The following is a 16201-nucleotide window of genomic DNA, read 5'->3' on the forward strand; positions in this document are numbered from 1 at the left end:
AACTCTTTGCTGAAGAAGGCGATGGGCTGGGGGCGCCGGCAACGATCTGCTCCAGGACAGCCCCGCAGGCGACGTTGCTGGCATCCGTCGTCAATTGGAGTGGGGCGTTGGGGTCCTGGTGGGCCAAGGCGGTTGCCTCGGCGAGGGCGGCCTTTGTCAGTGAGAAGGCCTGCTGCTGGCTGGGTCCCCGCTCTAAGGACTTCGGTTGGCCCTTCAGGATCTCCGTCAGGGGGGGCCATGGTGTGTGCGACCCCGGGGATGAACCTTCTGTAGTAGTTGACCATCCCGAGGAATTCCTGTACGGCCTTGATGGAGGTAGGGGTGGGGAACCTGGTGACGGCTGCGACCTTTGATGCGAGCGGGCAGACGCCATCCAGGGATATCTCGTGGCCCAGGAAGTCAGCTTTTTCGACGCCGAAGGTGCACTTGTCGAATCTGACGATGAGGCCGTTCTCCTGCAGGCGCTGCAGGACCGCCCAGATGTGCCGCAGGTGCTTTTTGGGGGATCTGGAAAAAATGAGAATATCGTCCACGTAGCAGACGCAGAAGTTCAGGTCCCCTAGGATGTTGTCCATCAGCCTCTGGAAAGTTGCCCCTGCATTCCTCAGGCCGAAGGTGGAGAAGGCGAAGACGTAGGACCCGAAGGTCATGATGATGGCGGTTTTGGGATATCCTCTGGAGCAACTGGTACCTGGAAGTAAGATTTCAAAAGGTCTAATTTAGAGAATATTTTGGCCCCATAAAAGGAGGCCGTGAGATCTTGCATGTTTGGCAGAGGGTAGTGATCAGGTTCAGTTGCGAGGTTGAGCCACCTGTAGTTGCCGCAGGGTCTCCAGGAGCCATCTGGTTTCTGCACGGGCTGGAGCCCTTTCTGCACATGCCCATCCGCTCCATCTCGTCGAAGGCATCCTTGGTCTCCTGAAGGCGCCGAGGGGGAAGCCAACAGAACTTTGCGTGTGCTGGGTGGCCCTTTGTCTTAATGTGGTGGTAGATTCCGTGCTTTGCTGGGGCCCTGGGTACCTGGCGGAGTTTGGGTTTAAAAACGTCGGGGAACTCCTTCAGCAGCTGGGCGTACTGGAGTGGGGCGACAGAGCAGATGGTAGGCACGCTGGGTCCCAGTGCCAGGGGGAGGGACTGGTAGGAGTCGGTGTCTAGGAGACACTTGCGACTGACGTCGACTGCCAGCCCGAAGTGGGAAAGGAAATCTGCGCCCAGGAGTGGGGTCCTTACGTCCGCAACGATGAAGTTCCACGTATATCTCCTGCCAAGGATGGAGATTGACAGGAGCCTGGTGCCGTAGATGAGGATGGGGGATTCGTTGGCAGTCGTCAGGAAGGCAGCTGGGTCCGGCGGGCGCTTGCGGTCCTCCGTGGATGGTGGAAATACTGATCGAACGGCCCGGTGTCGACCAACATCATCCTGCCGGAGATGGTGTTGCAGACATAGAAGCCTAACGGTTTTGGGCTCCTGGGTTCCTCTGCTGCCATGGCAGCCTGTTCTGTTGGCCGCCGCCTCCCCCGTTTTTCGGATGGGCGAACAAGCAGGGGAGTTGGCAGTTCTGGGCGTCCTTGCTGTACCGCTGGTGGTAGTAGCAAGGGCCCGGTGGGTTTTTCTTGTGGTGATACGCTGGCCGCCTTCTGGTAACGGCGCTTATCTCCTCCTCTGCGTTATCCTCCAGCTGGAGGGAATTGATGGGGTGTGCGGGCGTGGATGCCCACTTCGCTGCCCTTGCAGTGTCTGTCAGCCGCTGCGCTGTCCTAATCAGGTCCTCGAGCGGCATGGTGTAAGGGTCGAGGATCTGAGTTCGGACCTACGGGAGGAGCTGACGGAGGAGGATCTCCCTTGATAGGCTAATCTCTGACTGCCTACTGCTACTGTCTGTACAAGGAAGGGTGAGGAGGTCCTGGATCACACCCCAAGTCTCCAGGATGTTCTGGTCATGCCGCGGGCTGGTGACGAGGTCAAGGGCGCAGGCAGCCCTCTCAGAGATCGGCAGGGAGCAGGTCTCGACGAGGGAGGTTTTTAGATGATGGTAGGTGACGGGGCATGTGGCAGACACCCATGGGATGAGCTTCCTGTAGACCTCCTCTGGCAGGGCGTTGATCACGACGTCGGCTTGTAGTACCTCGTTAGTGAGTCCCACCAGTCTGAACTGTCCCTCGACCCTGTAGAGCCATGATGATGGGTTGCCGTGCGTGAAGGGCGGCAGTTTTATGGCGAGGACGGCTTTTAGTTTGTTCCGCCGGGATGGGCAGCGCTCGGGGCGCGGGTAGCGGATTGGAGGAGTGCGTGATTCTTGGCGCAGGGGAGGGCGCGGGCGGGACGTAGATGTCTGAGTCTGCGAAGTTCGTGGTTAACTGAACGTGGGAGGGAATGTCCACATCCATGCTTACTGTTGCCCCCTTAATTGGAGTGGGATACTCACGTCAATACGTACTTGGGAGCTCGCTGTGTGGGTCCGCTAATGACGCTGGTGATTTTGCCGACAAGAGTCAGCACGCCCGAATGCTGGCTACAGCGCCGTCTTTAGTCCGTTAGGGGCGTGGGGTAGTTCATGGAGCCAAGACTAGGTTGCCGTCTGAGTCCGCTAATGGCTCCGGGAACCACTCCGGGGTCACCACTTTAAGAGGTATGAAATAATGAGCAGGTGGAAAGTTACTGCCGCTTTATTCAGGACGCAGGACGTTTATATAGCGGTTGACTGACGTCACACAGAGGAATACAATAGAATCTTGGTGACCTGCGGTCAATTACTCTCGACAATAATTACAATGGATAAATACAAGTCATGTAAAAAGAAAGTGGACAGTGCCTGATCTAACAACATTCTAATACATGTGCAAAAGAAACAGAGACAAAATAAGTTAGTAACAGGTACAAATTTGCATAGATAAGCATGGTTGATTCAGTATGGCTGATTCTGCTTGACCCGAGTATTGAAGAAAATGGGTCGTTCATCATAGAAGACTCGCTCAGCGGGGACTTTACAAAGACATGAAATAATAATTTCGGAATGAAAAAGTTATAATTTACAAATGAAATTGCTACCTCATGAGGAAGTTATTTCAAAATATAAAATAGCTGGGGAATAAAAACGTGGTTAGAACACAAATGAAACCACTGCCTCTCAAGAAAGTTATTCGATTTACATTTTGCTGAAACTTAACAAGAATTTTATGACCCGTTTTCACTTGTAATTATTGTATCAGATCTTTATACCAGGACACACGTGTACGGGATCTTTCTATGGCTCAAATTCTCTTCTGACCGTCTAAATTTTACATTTTTCTTACAAGAAGAGTTGAAAAAATGTGTCAGTCTTAGGAACCACTGTATACTTTACTATTATTAAATGATAAAACTACATGGACGCCGATTCCTAATAAATGACTAAAACACAACATACAGAGGATAGGTCTATTTCTATTAGATTAGTCTATGCTGACTCTATCCTGGTGATATATGGGAGATATTCAAATCCAGAACTACTTTAACAAGTAAAAAGTTTCTTTGGCGCAATCGAGTTTTCTGTACAGCATAAAATGCTGTATGAAACTCTCAGCCACGGCCCATGAAGCTCTCATCAGCAGCCTATGAAACGTTCAGCCACGGCCCGGTGGTGGCCTGTATTGTTGGCACTTATTGCGGTACCAGACGCACAACCGTGGCTAATTTTAACCTTGAATAAAAATTTTTAAAAAATGGGGCTAGAGGTATACCTTAGTTTTACCAGACCACTGAACTGATTAACAGCTCTCCTAGGGCTGGCCCGAAAGATTAGACTTATTTAACGTGGCTAAGAACCAATTGGTTACTTAGCAACGGGACCTACAGCTTATTGTGGAATCCGAACTACATTATAGCGAGAAATGAATTTCTGTCACCAGAAATAAATTCCTCTAACTCTTCATTAGCCGGCCGGAGACTCGAACTTGGGCCTAGCGAGTGCTAGCCCACAACTCTACCGACTCGTCCAACGAAGAGCTTAAAAAAAAGGGCTGCAATTAGGTATGTTTGATGATTGGAGGGTTGATGATCAACATGCCAATTTGCAGCACTCTAGTCTCAGTAGTTTTCAAGATCTTAGTGCGGACGGACAGACAGAAAGCCATCTCAATCGTTTTCTTTTACAGAAAACTAAAACCAGTATGACGGCAAGTTGATATCTTTTACTAATCCAGTTACCTCTTAAGGGAAAGGTAAACAAGTTAGAACATAAAAGAAGCAGAGTGACTGGTGGATTAAGATGTATCTGGCGTAACACTACTGCTATCTTTGAGCAGTGAAACCATTGCCCACTACACCAGAGTCGTAGTAAGTTTATTGCGCTGGACAAACACCTCGGCTTTCGGCAAACCTATATTTAATTTGCAACCCGCGTTTGATCTCCTGTCATATGTATTCATATTGCTAATGAATAAAAGGCAGGTAATGTATTACCAGGTTGATTTCGTCATTATTGAATCCCGTTACCGTCAGATTAAGCTGGTCTTCTACCCTCGTGGAATCCATGCTTATCTTTGTTTAATGTGTCTCAACACAGGGTTTGTTTACCTTGTACTGAACCCTTGTAGGGTTCTATATTAGAGATCATAATTTTGACTTATAAATAAAACGACTATAGAACTAACGTACATTTTTATGTATTCTTTAAGTATGGGAATAATATGCTTTAGATTTAACATTCATGGTTGATTTTATTTGAGAAATATGATCATCAAATAAGTTTTTTAAACCAGTAAAATAATGTACGAGTGATTTTTTAATATAGTTAGATGAAAACCTGACAATTATATATAAGGTTTTTACCAAGGTAATGTTTAAATAAGGAGATGATAAACTGAAGCAATAATATGATATATTTTTTCAAAAATTTGTTCTGCCGAGAGGCAGCAAGCAAAAATTGAAAAAAAAAATGTTACTGAACATTAAAACTCTTCTTATACTCATAGTCAGTGATCAATTCCTAGTCATAACAGAAGTATTATTATTATTATTATTATTATTATTATTATTATTATTATTATTATTATTATTATTATTAAAACGATCAAACATGGAGGTCAATGACTAGCAAAGCGAGCATCTACAGAACAGAATGCCCTGATGTGAAACAAGACAAAAAGAAAGCGAAATAAAAGAGAGCGAGAGAGAGAGAACTGAAAACAAGGGGTGGAAAAGGCCAGGTAAAATTAGACATTTGTTTTGAAACAAGAACTCATGGGTAAGGAAACGGGAAGAATATTTCTTCTAAAAGTATTCATTTTCCGTGCAAGGTTTACAGAACGGAACCAGTAGTGAAGTATCAACAGCGACAACAGCAAAAACAATAGCTTTAACGACAGGTCACCCATGGTTTTGTATATGCATGCTTTCTCAACATTAGCGTCTGTAACGCCGCACCTGAAAGATCAAGTTGCCAGGTCGTCGGAAACTCGAATATCGCCTTGTTAATTTGTATCTTAAATTATTAAATTCCCGCGCATTTACTATCGTCATTGTGCAGATTAGCTTCAATTACACATCTTGCCTCCGTTAAAATTGTTATCTTTTCACTCACTAAGCCCCTTGGTGTCAGTTTTGCTTCATAATGCCACTGTTGTTTTTGTCTAATCTACCGTTCGTCACGTACAAAGGTCATATATCACATTACACAACAATAAAATGTTGTTTTGCACACTTCAAAACATTTAAAGACTTGTTTACATTTTTTTCAGGTAACGGGATTAAAGCAATGCTGTTCCTTAGCTGGAAAAGGAAAATTATTCAATGTACTTTTTTGGCGAAATCAACAGATTACGTAACACAAACAGACTTGGGCATACTAAACCCCTTTACAGCTGCGTGTAATGATTGTAATTATTTTTAATGTGATGTGATGTAGCATGTAGGGTACATGGATGGAGAGTGAAGCTCATCGTAGACCTATACCTAATATATTAGTTAATAACACTTTTAGGAAAGTATTGCCACGAAATCGGTTTTCGTCAGTGGGTCCTGGTCGTTTAGGCGATCAACCTTCTTGTATCTTCTCGTCACGTAAAAGACGTCGTGCCTGATCGCAATGCTGTAGTAAGTTTCGGTATTCACTCACTGTAAGTGAAGGAATAAAACTCTAAACGTATATTTATTGCTCTGAGGCTTTGAAAATGGTGTGACTAAAGCACTCAGTAAAAGATGAAATACAAAATTTGAATGCAGCAGCGAGCACGTAAATCATCAATTATAAAGAGCGTAACTCGTTGAAGGGGGTCTCTTGCCTAGAACGGCTCCTCACTTTCAGATGACGCTAAAATAAATTAATTTGAAATGAAACACTGTATTCTTTCTTCTTGAGACGAATGGGGAGATGTCACGATTTCTTTCAGCCTTCTGTTTGTCTGCTCTCTCTTGCTGCTTGGTTAATTTATCGATGACTCCGGTATTATACGACTGTATTACCACAGGTAGACGTTGCATAATCCTTATCAACTCGAGCAGTCTGGAAGTATCTTGAATAAACAGCTTACGTAAAACCTCTAAGAAAATCTTAATTCACACATTTTCACTAACATCTTAATCAACAAATGCTTCTTCAAACTAAACTGATATATGAATTTAACATATTTCAACAGAGTTTCTCGAACACAAGTAAAAATATAAAAATCTCTCTTCTCGAAACTGTAACAGAAAACGGCGCTAGACAAAAGAAAAAAAAATAATCATAAACTATGCTTTGAGCTTTGCACTGAAAACAAAAATTAGCCCAAGTGGGCCAAATTCGATATGGTACAACATCGGCACAATCATTTCTGTTGAATAAAGGAGAAATATAAGGAATTCAGGATAAAGTCTCCATATATATTCGTGTTCAAAATCGATATTCGTTTGTAATAAACTCTAGGTTTACATCTGACGTCGTTCAACCCGGGCCAACGTTCTCAGCACTCGTCCCTTCATGAATATATCTACAGAATTAAGATTCGGGACGGTATATATAATAGCTCCCTTATTATTATTGGCTTACTCATGTTCCCCCTTATTTGTGCACTAGTATAATTATATATATATATATATATATATATATATATATATATATATATATATATATATATATATATATATATATATATATATATATATATATATATATATATATATATATTTGCACCACCTCCCACTGCTCTGTAGGGTCGATGTTTCTGACCGTTTTCTTCCAACTGGCTCAATCGTATACACATCGTCCTCTAACGGTCAGCCACGTTGGGGGCGGGGGGGGATATTTTGTTTAGGACTATGGCAAGGCCAGTCCAACCCACGCCCAGTCCCAGTCCCAACCCGGATAAATGGGGAGGATAGGCGTCAGAAAGGGCATCCGGCAATAAACTCCAGCCAAAAACCAGTATGACAGTGGACTTTCAGCACAAATCATATATAATTATATATATATAAATATATATATATATATATATATATATATATATATATATATATATATATATATATATATATATATATATATATATATATTATATATATATATATACATTTATTTATATATATTTATATGTATATATAAATTATATATATATATATATATATATATATATATATATATATATATATATATGTGTGTGTGTGTGTGTGTGTGTGTGTGTGTGTGTGTGTGTGTGTGTGTATGTTCGTGGGTGGGATCCTCTCTCACTGCAAACTGTTTTTTTTTTTTTTTATGTCTATGAAGGGTGTACACTTACGACGTAACTGATTGCTGCCTCTGATATTGAATGGATAGCCAGTGCTTGTATCCACTGTAACCAAGGTCCTTTGGTGTAACCTACAATAATCCTTACGTCGTCGGACGAATCGAGCTCCATTATTCGTCTCATAAAAGTTTCTCTTTATCTTATAAGCATTTCTCGCCAAGGATTCATTTCTCTCTCTCTCTCTCTCTCTCTCTCTCTCTCTCTCTCTCTCTCTCTCTCTCTCTCTCTCTCTCCCCGATGTGTTTTCCCGTCCAACGATGAGCGAGATAGACGACTTACCAGATCATTACGCAATATCACGAGTAAATAAAAAGAACACACTCATGACTGTTTACTGGCTTACATCAGAGTGATGAAACTCAAAATTGAACGTTCTATATGATCAAAATCAGTGAGGAACTGGTTCCAAATTTATCGACACATCCATCAAAGTCGGAAACCTTTGCCCTTTAATTCCACTGCAATCCTACGTGTATAAAGTTCACCACTACAAACTCGGGCTAGAATCTCTAGTCTAGACCGACATTGCTCATGAACCGTCGTTTGCGCTCACAGCTTCTTACCTATAGAATTACCTCCCAGTTTTCATTTCAGTTATAACTAATCTATTATCATACATATTTGAAAATAAATATATAGGTTTTAGATATCCTGACAGCGATCCGGATACATGGGGGCGATTCTGACTCGAACTGGCACCTCCAGTCTAATTCCTCAGATCTTACATCATTGCTTTCAATAACCAGAGTAACTCGCCGATTCCAAACAGGGAAGGGCCTTGACGAGGTAATCCCTCGGCCCAAGAGGAGTGGAGCCGTTTTACAAGTATTCAACAGGTATTCCCTCTCTTGGTTATCCCCTCTTTATCACCCTCTCTTCAGGCACTTCTTGCTTATGCTCTCTCTCTCTCTCTCTCTCTCTCTCTCTCTCTCTCTCAGAGGTCATTTTCTTTTTTCTTTTTGTTGAAATTCTACCCCGACATAGGGTGTTGCAGCTTAATCTGATACATCCATTGTTCGAAATGACGTCACATCCTCATTTTCGTGTAAATGTTCACTGGACTGTTTACATCACAAGTTCTAGACGTCGTAAAATTACGAGAGAGCATATTATTACTCCTCGATGCCCACAGTGTTGATTAGTTTTCACATACTGAGTAATTTTAATCAGATTCCACAGCGCTACGATTGATATGGTAATGAGATGACGTTATTCCTGAATTGCGCAAGTTTTACAAGTGGTCTCTCTCTCTCTCTCTCTCTCTCTCTCTCTCTCTCTCTCTCTCTCTCTCTCTCTCTCTCTCTCTCCGTTATTTCAGGCAAAGAGTAAATGCCATTCAAATAAAAGTGCTAGTGGGATTATGATAATTCCTTGCAGACTAGCAAGAACAACTGCAAGGCAAAAAAGGTAAATCGATTTTGGAAAAAAGAAGTTACTACATTATACAAAAAGATACAATAAAAAAAGATATAAAATGGCGACCTATTCTACATCACGAAGGTTGAAGAGCTAACGCTGCTTTATAAATTGGATGAGATGACGAAAACAGTATCCACACAGTCACTGCGGTAATTTTAATATTATAAAGAAAAAGAGTGTATGTGCCCCCTTGATTCCTCTGCCGTGATAACAGCCTACGATTAAAAAAAAAAAGAACAAGAGGAAGTATTCTATGCTATTCTTTGCTAGGCTAAACAGTTCTTAACCAGAAGCCATAATATAAATATATATATATATATATATATATATATATATATATATATATATATATATATATATATATATATATATATATATATATATATATATACTGTATATATATACATATATACGTATGTATGTAATTTATGTATACACACACACACACACACACACATATATATATATATATATATATATATATATATATATATATTGTATGTATATAAATTATGTATATATATATACTGTATATTCACTCTGGTCCTGGAAACTTTCTTTGCTTGCTGAGTCGATCCTCCAGCATTTTTAGGACTGCGGTTAGCACCAGACAATTATAGCCTCTGGTTAAGAACTGTTTAGCTTAGCAAAGAATAACATATACAGTATATAATCAGTGCTCATCAGATGGTAGCCTATAGATCTTTTTATTTTTTCTTATTTACAAGAATGTAGTGTATTTGAGTTACCGTTCCACACTGAACTGCCAGGCGTGATTCGTTTGGATCTCAACGGCTGTGTAACACTCCGTCACGTCCCTTATTCTCAATTTTACCCTGCGGCATTGTCGGTTAGGTTGTAGGATCCTCTTTGTTTGTGCTTGTAACAGGGCGCGCCGTTGTGCTTCTTAAAAGAGTTGACATTTTGTTCCCACTGCGTTTTAAAAGGCTTTTTTTTTTTATCTCTAGCCCTTCCTTTTATACCCTGATTCTTATTAGGAGCTCATTCTTGTTGGTGCTTGCTGGTGTAGCCTACTTTTAAAACTTATTCCTCTGATCCCAGCTTTTCTGAATGTCATGTTCACGCTGCTATTCTATACCATTCGCACTGTTGGTTATCGCAATTTTTTCCTAAAAAAAGAAATGTTTTGTAAATGATGCTCTTGTTATTCGGTAATGAAATGCGGTTCTCGGCGTTCTGTCAAGTAAGGTATTATTGTTACTTGTTAGATTACATTTGGCATAGGCTATGTTGTGTGAGTCTAAGATGTCAGTGTCATTCGTTCTGTCATTTTACTTGTCAGTGGCTCTGCCAACCCATCAACGATGCATAGTTAAAATGACTTGAGCTTTCCCATGAGTTTGCATTTTAGAACGAAAAGCAGCTTAAAAGTTCTCACTTATAACATACTATAATCTAATTTTAGGCGGGGAGGAAACTTGGATGCAAGCCTTCCCCGGAATGGTAACATCTCCCGTTTTAGATTTGACTAATTTATTTATGCCAGGACTTCCGTCGACCGCCAGAGACCGAAAAGCTGGCAATGAAGTGCAAATATCTATTCACCAGTATATCTTTGAGTTATTAATACGCAAATTTATTCAAATTTCGTCAGAATGTCATTGAATTCAAGGTTATTACGTCATACCCTAAATATCTTGCATCTTGATTAAAGCGGCAACAGACAGACGAGAAGACAAATGCAAGACCACCCCTTTGGGAGAGTCTATAGACGATCGGAACGCGTTGCGCAAGCGATTGCATATTCCACCCTCTCGATATTCAGGCGTCTATAGCTGTCGCGTAGTCTGCTGGTTGTAGTGTTATGAGAAACTAGTGTCTGTGATAATCCCGGCATTTTCTAACTCGTAAGTGGTTTTCATCACCATGATGGGCGAGGGAAATGCTCGACCGGTGCCCTATGGCCACCACGCCTACGAGGCGTCCAGCGAGGAGGAGGACAGACTCGGCAGCCTCTTTAAACAGTTAGATATTAACGGGGACGGGCGGATTGACATCCACGACTTGTCAGAGAGCCTCAAAAAACTCAAAGTGCCACAAATACCGGGTGTCGCCGAGGTGTGTATCGAAGTGTGCTTGGTTCCCGCAAATAGATAAGAGTCGGATGAATTGTTGTTTATTGTTTACATTCGTCAGAACAACTTTTTTTTCTTTAATGTGTGGGAGTGGCGGGCGAGCGAGCGAGCGACCTCCCCCGCTTGTAGTGTAGTCTACTAGTGCCGCTCCTTACCTGCTGCTGTCTGTTGGCTGACCCCCATGATATGACCTTGTGTGTGCTATCAGCAAGATGGCTAAATATTTGAGTATTTTATTAGGATATTATATCATGTACGGTAGATGAAGCATTAATTCGGGGGTAAAATTGAGCACCACCACCGCCCACCTAAGGTTCGGTAACTAAGCCTATCAGTTACGTGAAAAAAAAGGGCGCCTTGTTTAGCATCAGTTTAAATACATTGAATAAAAAAAATGGGTAAATATAAACAAATAAAAGTCGGGTGAAACCATAGAACAGCTCTGCACTGGCTATTGCCTTGGAAATTGATTTTTTGTATACTTTTAACATTGCTGGTGAAGGAGGTGGTTTTTTTTTTATTGTGGATCAATTATTATTAACCTCGTATTTCTATTCAAGATCTTGGAGACACTTTGGGAGCGCAGGGTTTTGGGGTGGGGAAATCATTGGGAGAAAGACCAGACTGCCATGTTGTTGTTATGGAATGTTTCCGCACATGCCATATGTTCAAGAAGGGATTACCTAAGGAAACCTATTATAAAAGGAATTATACTATCCTAATCTAACCTATCCAGGATGTCCAGCATACAATAACATGAAAGTTCTGCGGTTGATTACAGTCGACCACCAAAAAATAACTAAATTCTTGATAAGCAACAGAAGTACTACAGAAAAAGTAAATTTCCAAGTTATTACCCCATGCGGAGCTGTTCTGTAGTCCTACCAGAAGTCGTAAATACAAACAGAAACATAAGCAAAAGGCAGAAAATATTATAATCACTGACAGAAACCTGGCCACGGTAGTAGTCTTCAGTTTTACTCATCGGCAGGTATAGGAGCAATATATAGTATACTTCGACTCTTATTTCGTGTTTTGTTCATTTCTGGACAGTAATGTTGGGGTAATCCACTTTCCCCTCCCCCCCAACTTCTAGGCCTATGTATGATATTTGTTGGGGGTGGGCTTAATGGGAAACCGGGGGTTTTTGTGGGTGGGCAGAAAGCCAAAAACAGGAATTGTAAAGGAGATGGCCACATGAAGATTTTGTTTATTAAGTTAAAATAATTTATATATGATATAAAGAATATAGGTGAGATAATTTTAGAAATTTGCCTTTTTTTTTTTTTCTTTCATTCCAAGAGGCTGGTACTACTGTAAACACAACGCCTTATGGAGCTTCTGCCATATAGTACCAGGTTTTCAGGATGAAAACAATAACAAACGAAAGACTGGTAAATTTGTCATTATTTCCTTAGATTTCCCAGATTATCGCACCTGTACTAAATTTTGTGCACCCACTTCTATATTCTTTAGTCAAAAAAATTATGTTAATGCACAATATCATCATGCACCCATCTTCTTAACAGTTAACCTACAAACTAAAAAATTACACAAACAAGAGTGGTCTAAATGCATAAACCAAGAACCAGGCAATCGGGAAAAGGATTGTTTGCAGCACAACTAGACCTAGACTACCTCCAAAAGAAGCTTAGTCCATTGTCTCCTATGTATAGTGTTACTTGGCAGGGTCCAGGAGAGTGACCCCCCCCCGGCCGGGTCAGGGTATGGCACCCTAAGTTAGGTTAGGAAGGCAAGGTCTGGTTAGGGCAGGACATGGCATTCTAGGAAAAGATGAGTTTATTTTCGTCTCAAACTTGTTCTCAAATTCGACACACTCGCCCCAGAAAAATATGTGGGTGTACGTTAAGGTTAGAACCCAGACCTGATATGGAATATGCTATATATCACAGAATGTCTCAGCACCATTATACATTTGACAAGTGAATTTGCCAGCCTTGCAGAATGCCTTCAGTGGAGTGAGACTTAAAAAAATAAGAAGCAGCAGTAAGGCGTTGGCTAAATAGTATCAGTCACAAACTTAGAAAGAATCAAGATGTCACAAAGACAGTTACATAGATGCATCCTAACGTAGGGTGGAGGGTCTTACTTGACCCCAGAGGCTCCTAGGCCTCCCACCTAACACTGCTTAGAGCACTGAAAGTGAATTAAGATGCAACTGTGCCTTCCAGAACTTAACCTAACCAAAGGTCTTGGTCTAACCTGACCAAAGGGATTTCACCCCCTGTGGATCCTTCAACCCAATTTTACCCTCAGCACTAAAAGGATAAAAGTAAAAATGGTCATAGACATTTATCCCAGCCTAAGTTGTCACACTGGGTCATAGGCCAAGCTGTCAAGGGGGCCACCCTACCTGTCTCCTCCTTCGTGTCGTACATTGCATATTCCTCACCTGAAGGTTGGATGGTATAATTAACAGGCACACATTTGTTCCTTTTTTTCCCAATCCAGGTAACTGACTTTTTTTTTAGCCAAACAATATGTTCTGTGGAGGAGAGGCATTTTTCAGTGGGAAGGATGGATAAAAGGTTGGTAACTTGAAGGATGAACATCTCACTGAGATCTTTTTTATTAATGAAATTTTTTTGACTGAACAATATAGAAAAGGGTGTATTGGATGTAGTACAGGGGAGATAATTTGAGAAATTTACTGAGGTAATTTGAGAAATGTGCTGAGAGAATTTGAGAAATTAAGTGTTTTGTTTATCTTTTGACATTAACAAAAGCTCTGTCGAGCATCTCATTTAGTACCAGCCCCTCAGGGATGAATATGGAATCAAACAAAAGACAGTATATTTCTCAAATTATGTCAGTAAATTTCTCAAATTATCTCACCAGTACATACTTCATTATATACACCCTTTTTTATATTATTCAGTAGAAAAATTTAATTAATAAATGATATCTCTATCCAAACACGAGACTTACCTGCCAGATATATATATAGCTGTAGTCTCTGAAGGTCCGACAGAATTTCAAATTTCGCGGCACACGCAGTGGCCGGACAGGTGGTTAGTACACATTCCCGCCGCTGGGGCGCGGGTATCAGGAACCATTCCCATTTTCTATTCAGATTTTCTCTGTCGCCGGACTGTCAACACCTGTTGTCAGTTCCTCCGCTTTTGGATTTCAATATTTTGTCATTTGAGTATTTTGGTTGTTTTTGGTTATTCGACTTGGATCTGTGACTTGGCATACGCTTTTCTGGACTGTTTTTGAATTTGGCCTTTGACTTTTCTTTATATAATGTCTTCCTCTAGCTATCGTGTCTGTAGCTTGGGTGGTTGTAAGGTGAGGCTATCGAAGACTTTGATAGACCCTCACACTTTATGTATGAAATGTAGAGGTATGGAATGTGCTCTGTGATAATCGTTGTAATGAATGTGAGGGATTATCTGAGGGAGAATGGAAGAAATATGAATCCTATATGCTTAAATTGGAGCGTGATAGGGTGAGGAGGTCTTCCTCCAGGAGTGCATCTGTGGACGGTCAGTCAGGGTTTTCTCACGTTAGTAACCCTGTAGCTTGTAGTCCTAACCCTTTAGTGTTGTTGCCCTGAGGTTGTTGCAGAAAGTAATGCTCTGACTCTAGTTCTTGAGTCTATTCGCTCTTGAAAACAAAGTGAATGCCCTGCAAACGCAAAGTGTTGTGTGTTAATCCCCTAGTGTTGTGGAGGGGGCGTCAGATCGACCCTATAATGCTTCTAGGCCTGGACCTCTGCCGAACTCCCAAGACCAGGGGAGAGGGCATGTCGAAAGCCGCATGAAGGTTACGGGGACTCCCCACCGATCTGGCGTCCCTTCGGCAGGTCCTGTTGACTCCACCCAGGCTGCCAGGGATCGTGCTCAGGCACGCATCCATAAGGATTGCTTCTCGTCCTCCGACATGTCCTCCCCCTTGTCGGGGTTGGAGCTCTCGGTTGGACTCTCGACCCCTCATGAGAAGCCTGAGAGGAGAGGACGCTTCACGTCCTCTTCCTCTAGACGTTTGTGCTCTTCACCTGAAAGTTTCGAGGAAGTCCTCATCGGAAGAAGTTTAAAGTGTTCTTCGAGTTTGGCTACTGCTGCCCCTGTCGCTAAGATGGGGCTAGACCTTTCTCCATTGGGAAAGAAGAAGCCTTCTCTCCTTTCCTTCTCTCAAATTCAGTCCGTCTGCTAAGAGAGCTGTGTCCCCCAACTTGCCAGATTTTGTTAGGTTTGCAACAGCAACTGGATTCTCTTATGGATCGAACCAGGCAAGATCGTCGAGATTTGCATCTGCCTGTGAAGAAGTCTAGGCCTTCCCACTCTCCCGCTTCGTCGTCTTCGTCTGCTGCTTCTCCGGAGCTTCTCGTCGCGCCTAGGAAGGTTTTAAAGGCTTCCTTCTCTTCCCCGAGTTGAAGATTTTGGCGTTTTCTCTTGTCGCGCCATGTTCGCGCGTTTCTTGCGCTTCGTGGCGCTTCTCACGCTCACGCTTCACCTCGCGCTCTCACGCTTCTCGCGCGCCTCACCTCTGTCTAGTACTTGCGCGCGCGCCACTCGCCCGCCGCTTGACGCGCTCTCGCTTCGTGAAGCCTCTTCCGTGCCAGTTCACGGAGATGCGCACAACTACCGCTTCAACATCAGGACGCTTCTTAATTTAGCTCTCCTCGTACATATCTCTTCTCATCATACGGATGTTGCTGGCCACGCCTGCAGTTTTTCTTGATGACCAACTTCCCGTTTCTTCTGTTCAAGCTCATCAAGATTTAGCCTCCTCTACTTCCAAGCATGTTAAGTTCCCGCTGGCGTATCAGCGATTCGGACTCCTTCCCACCCACTCTCCTGATCCTCCAGCTGAGGAAGAACAACCCTTTCGTCAGAACCCTCGGACGAAGAGAAACAAGTTCCTTCTGCTTCTTCTGATTATCAGACTCTGACTTGTCTGTTTAAGGATTTATTTCCG

At 42.4% G+C, this 16201-nt stretch overlaps 1 protein-coding gene across 4 annotated transcripts in view; it reads left to right on the forward strand.

Annotated features, from left to right (window-relative positions):
* The first annotated feature begins 10680 nt into the window (after positions 1 to 10680).
* Positions 10681 to 16201, forward strand: part of SCaMC (Short Calcium-binding Mitochondrial Carrier) — a 228344-nt gene continuing 222823 nt past the window's right edge. Inside the window, exon 1 of one of the 4 annotated variants that reach the window (XM_067106120.1) lies at positions 10681 to 11240. In XM_067106120.1, the coding sequence (XP_066962221.1) occupies positions 11049 to 11240 (192 nt within the window). In that variant the 5' untranslated portion in view covers positions 10681 to 11048. The remainder of the gene's footprint in view (positions 11241 to 16201) is intronic. The other 3 variants (XM_067106176.1, XM_067106006.1, XM_067106064.1) reach the window with 3 other exon arrangements.

The sequence above is a fragment of the Macrobrachium rosenbergii genome, chromosome 1 (assembly GCF_040412425.1).
Source record: "Macrobrachium rosenbergii isolate ZJJX-2024 chromosome 1, ASM4041242v1, whole genome shotgun sequence".
Lineage (NCBI taxonomy): Eukaryota > Metazoa > Arthropoda > Malacostraca > Decapoda > Palaemonidae > Macrobrachium > Macrobrachium rosenbergii.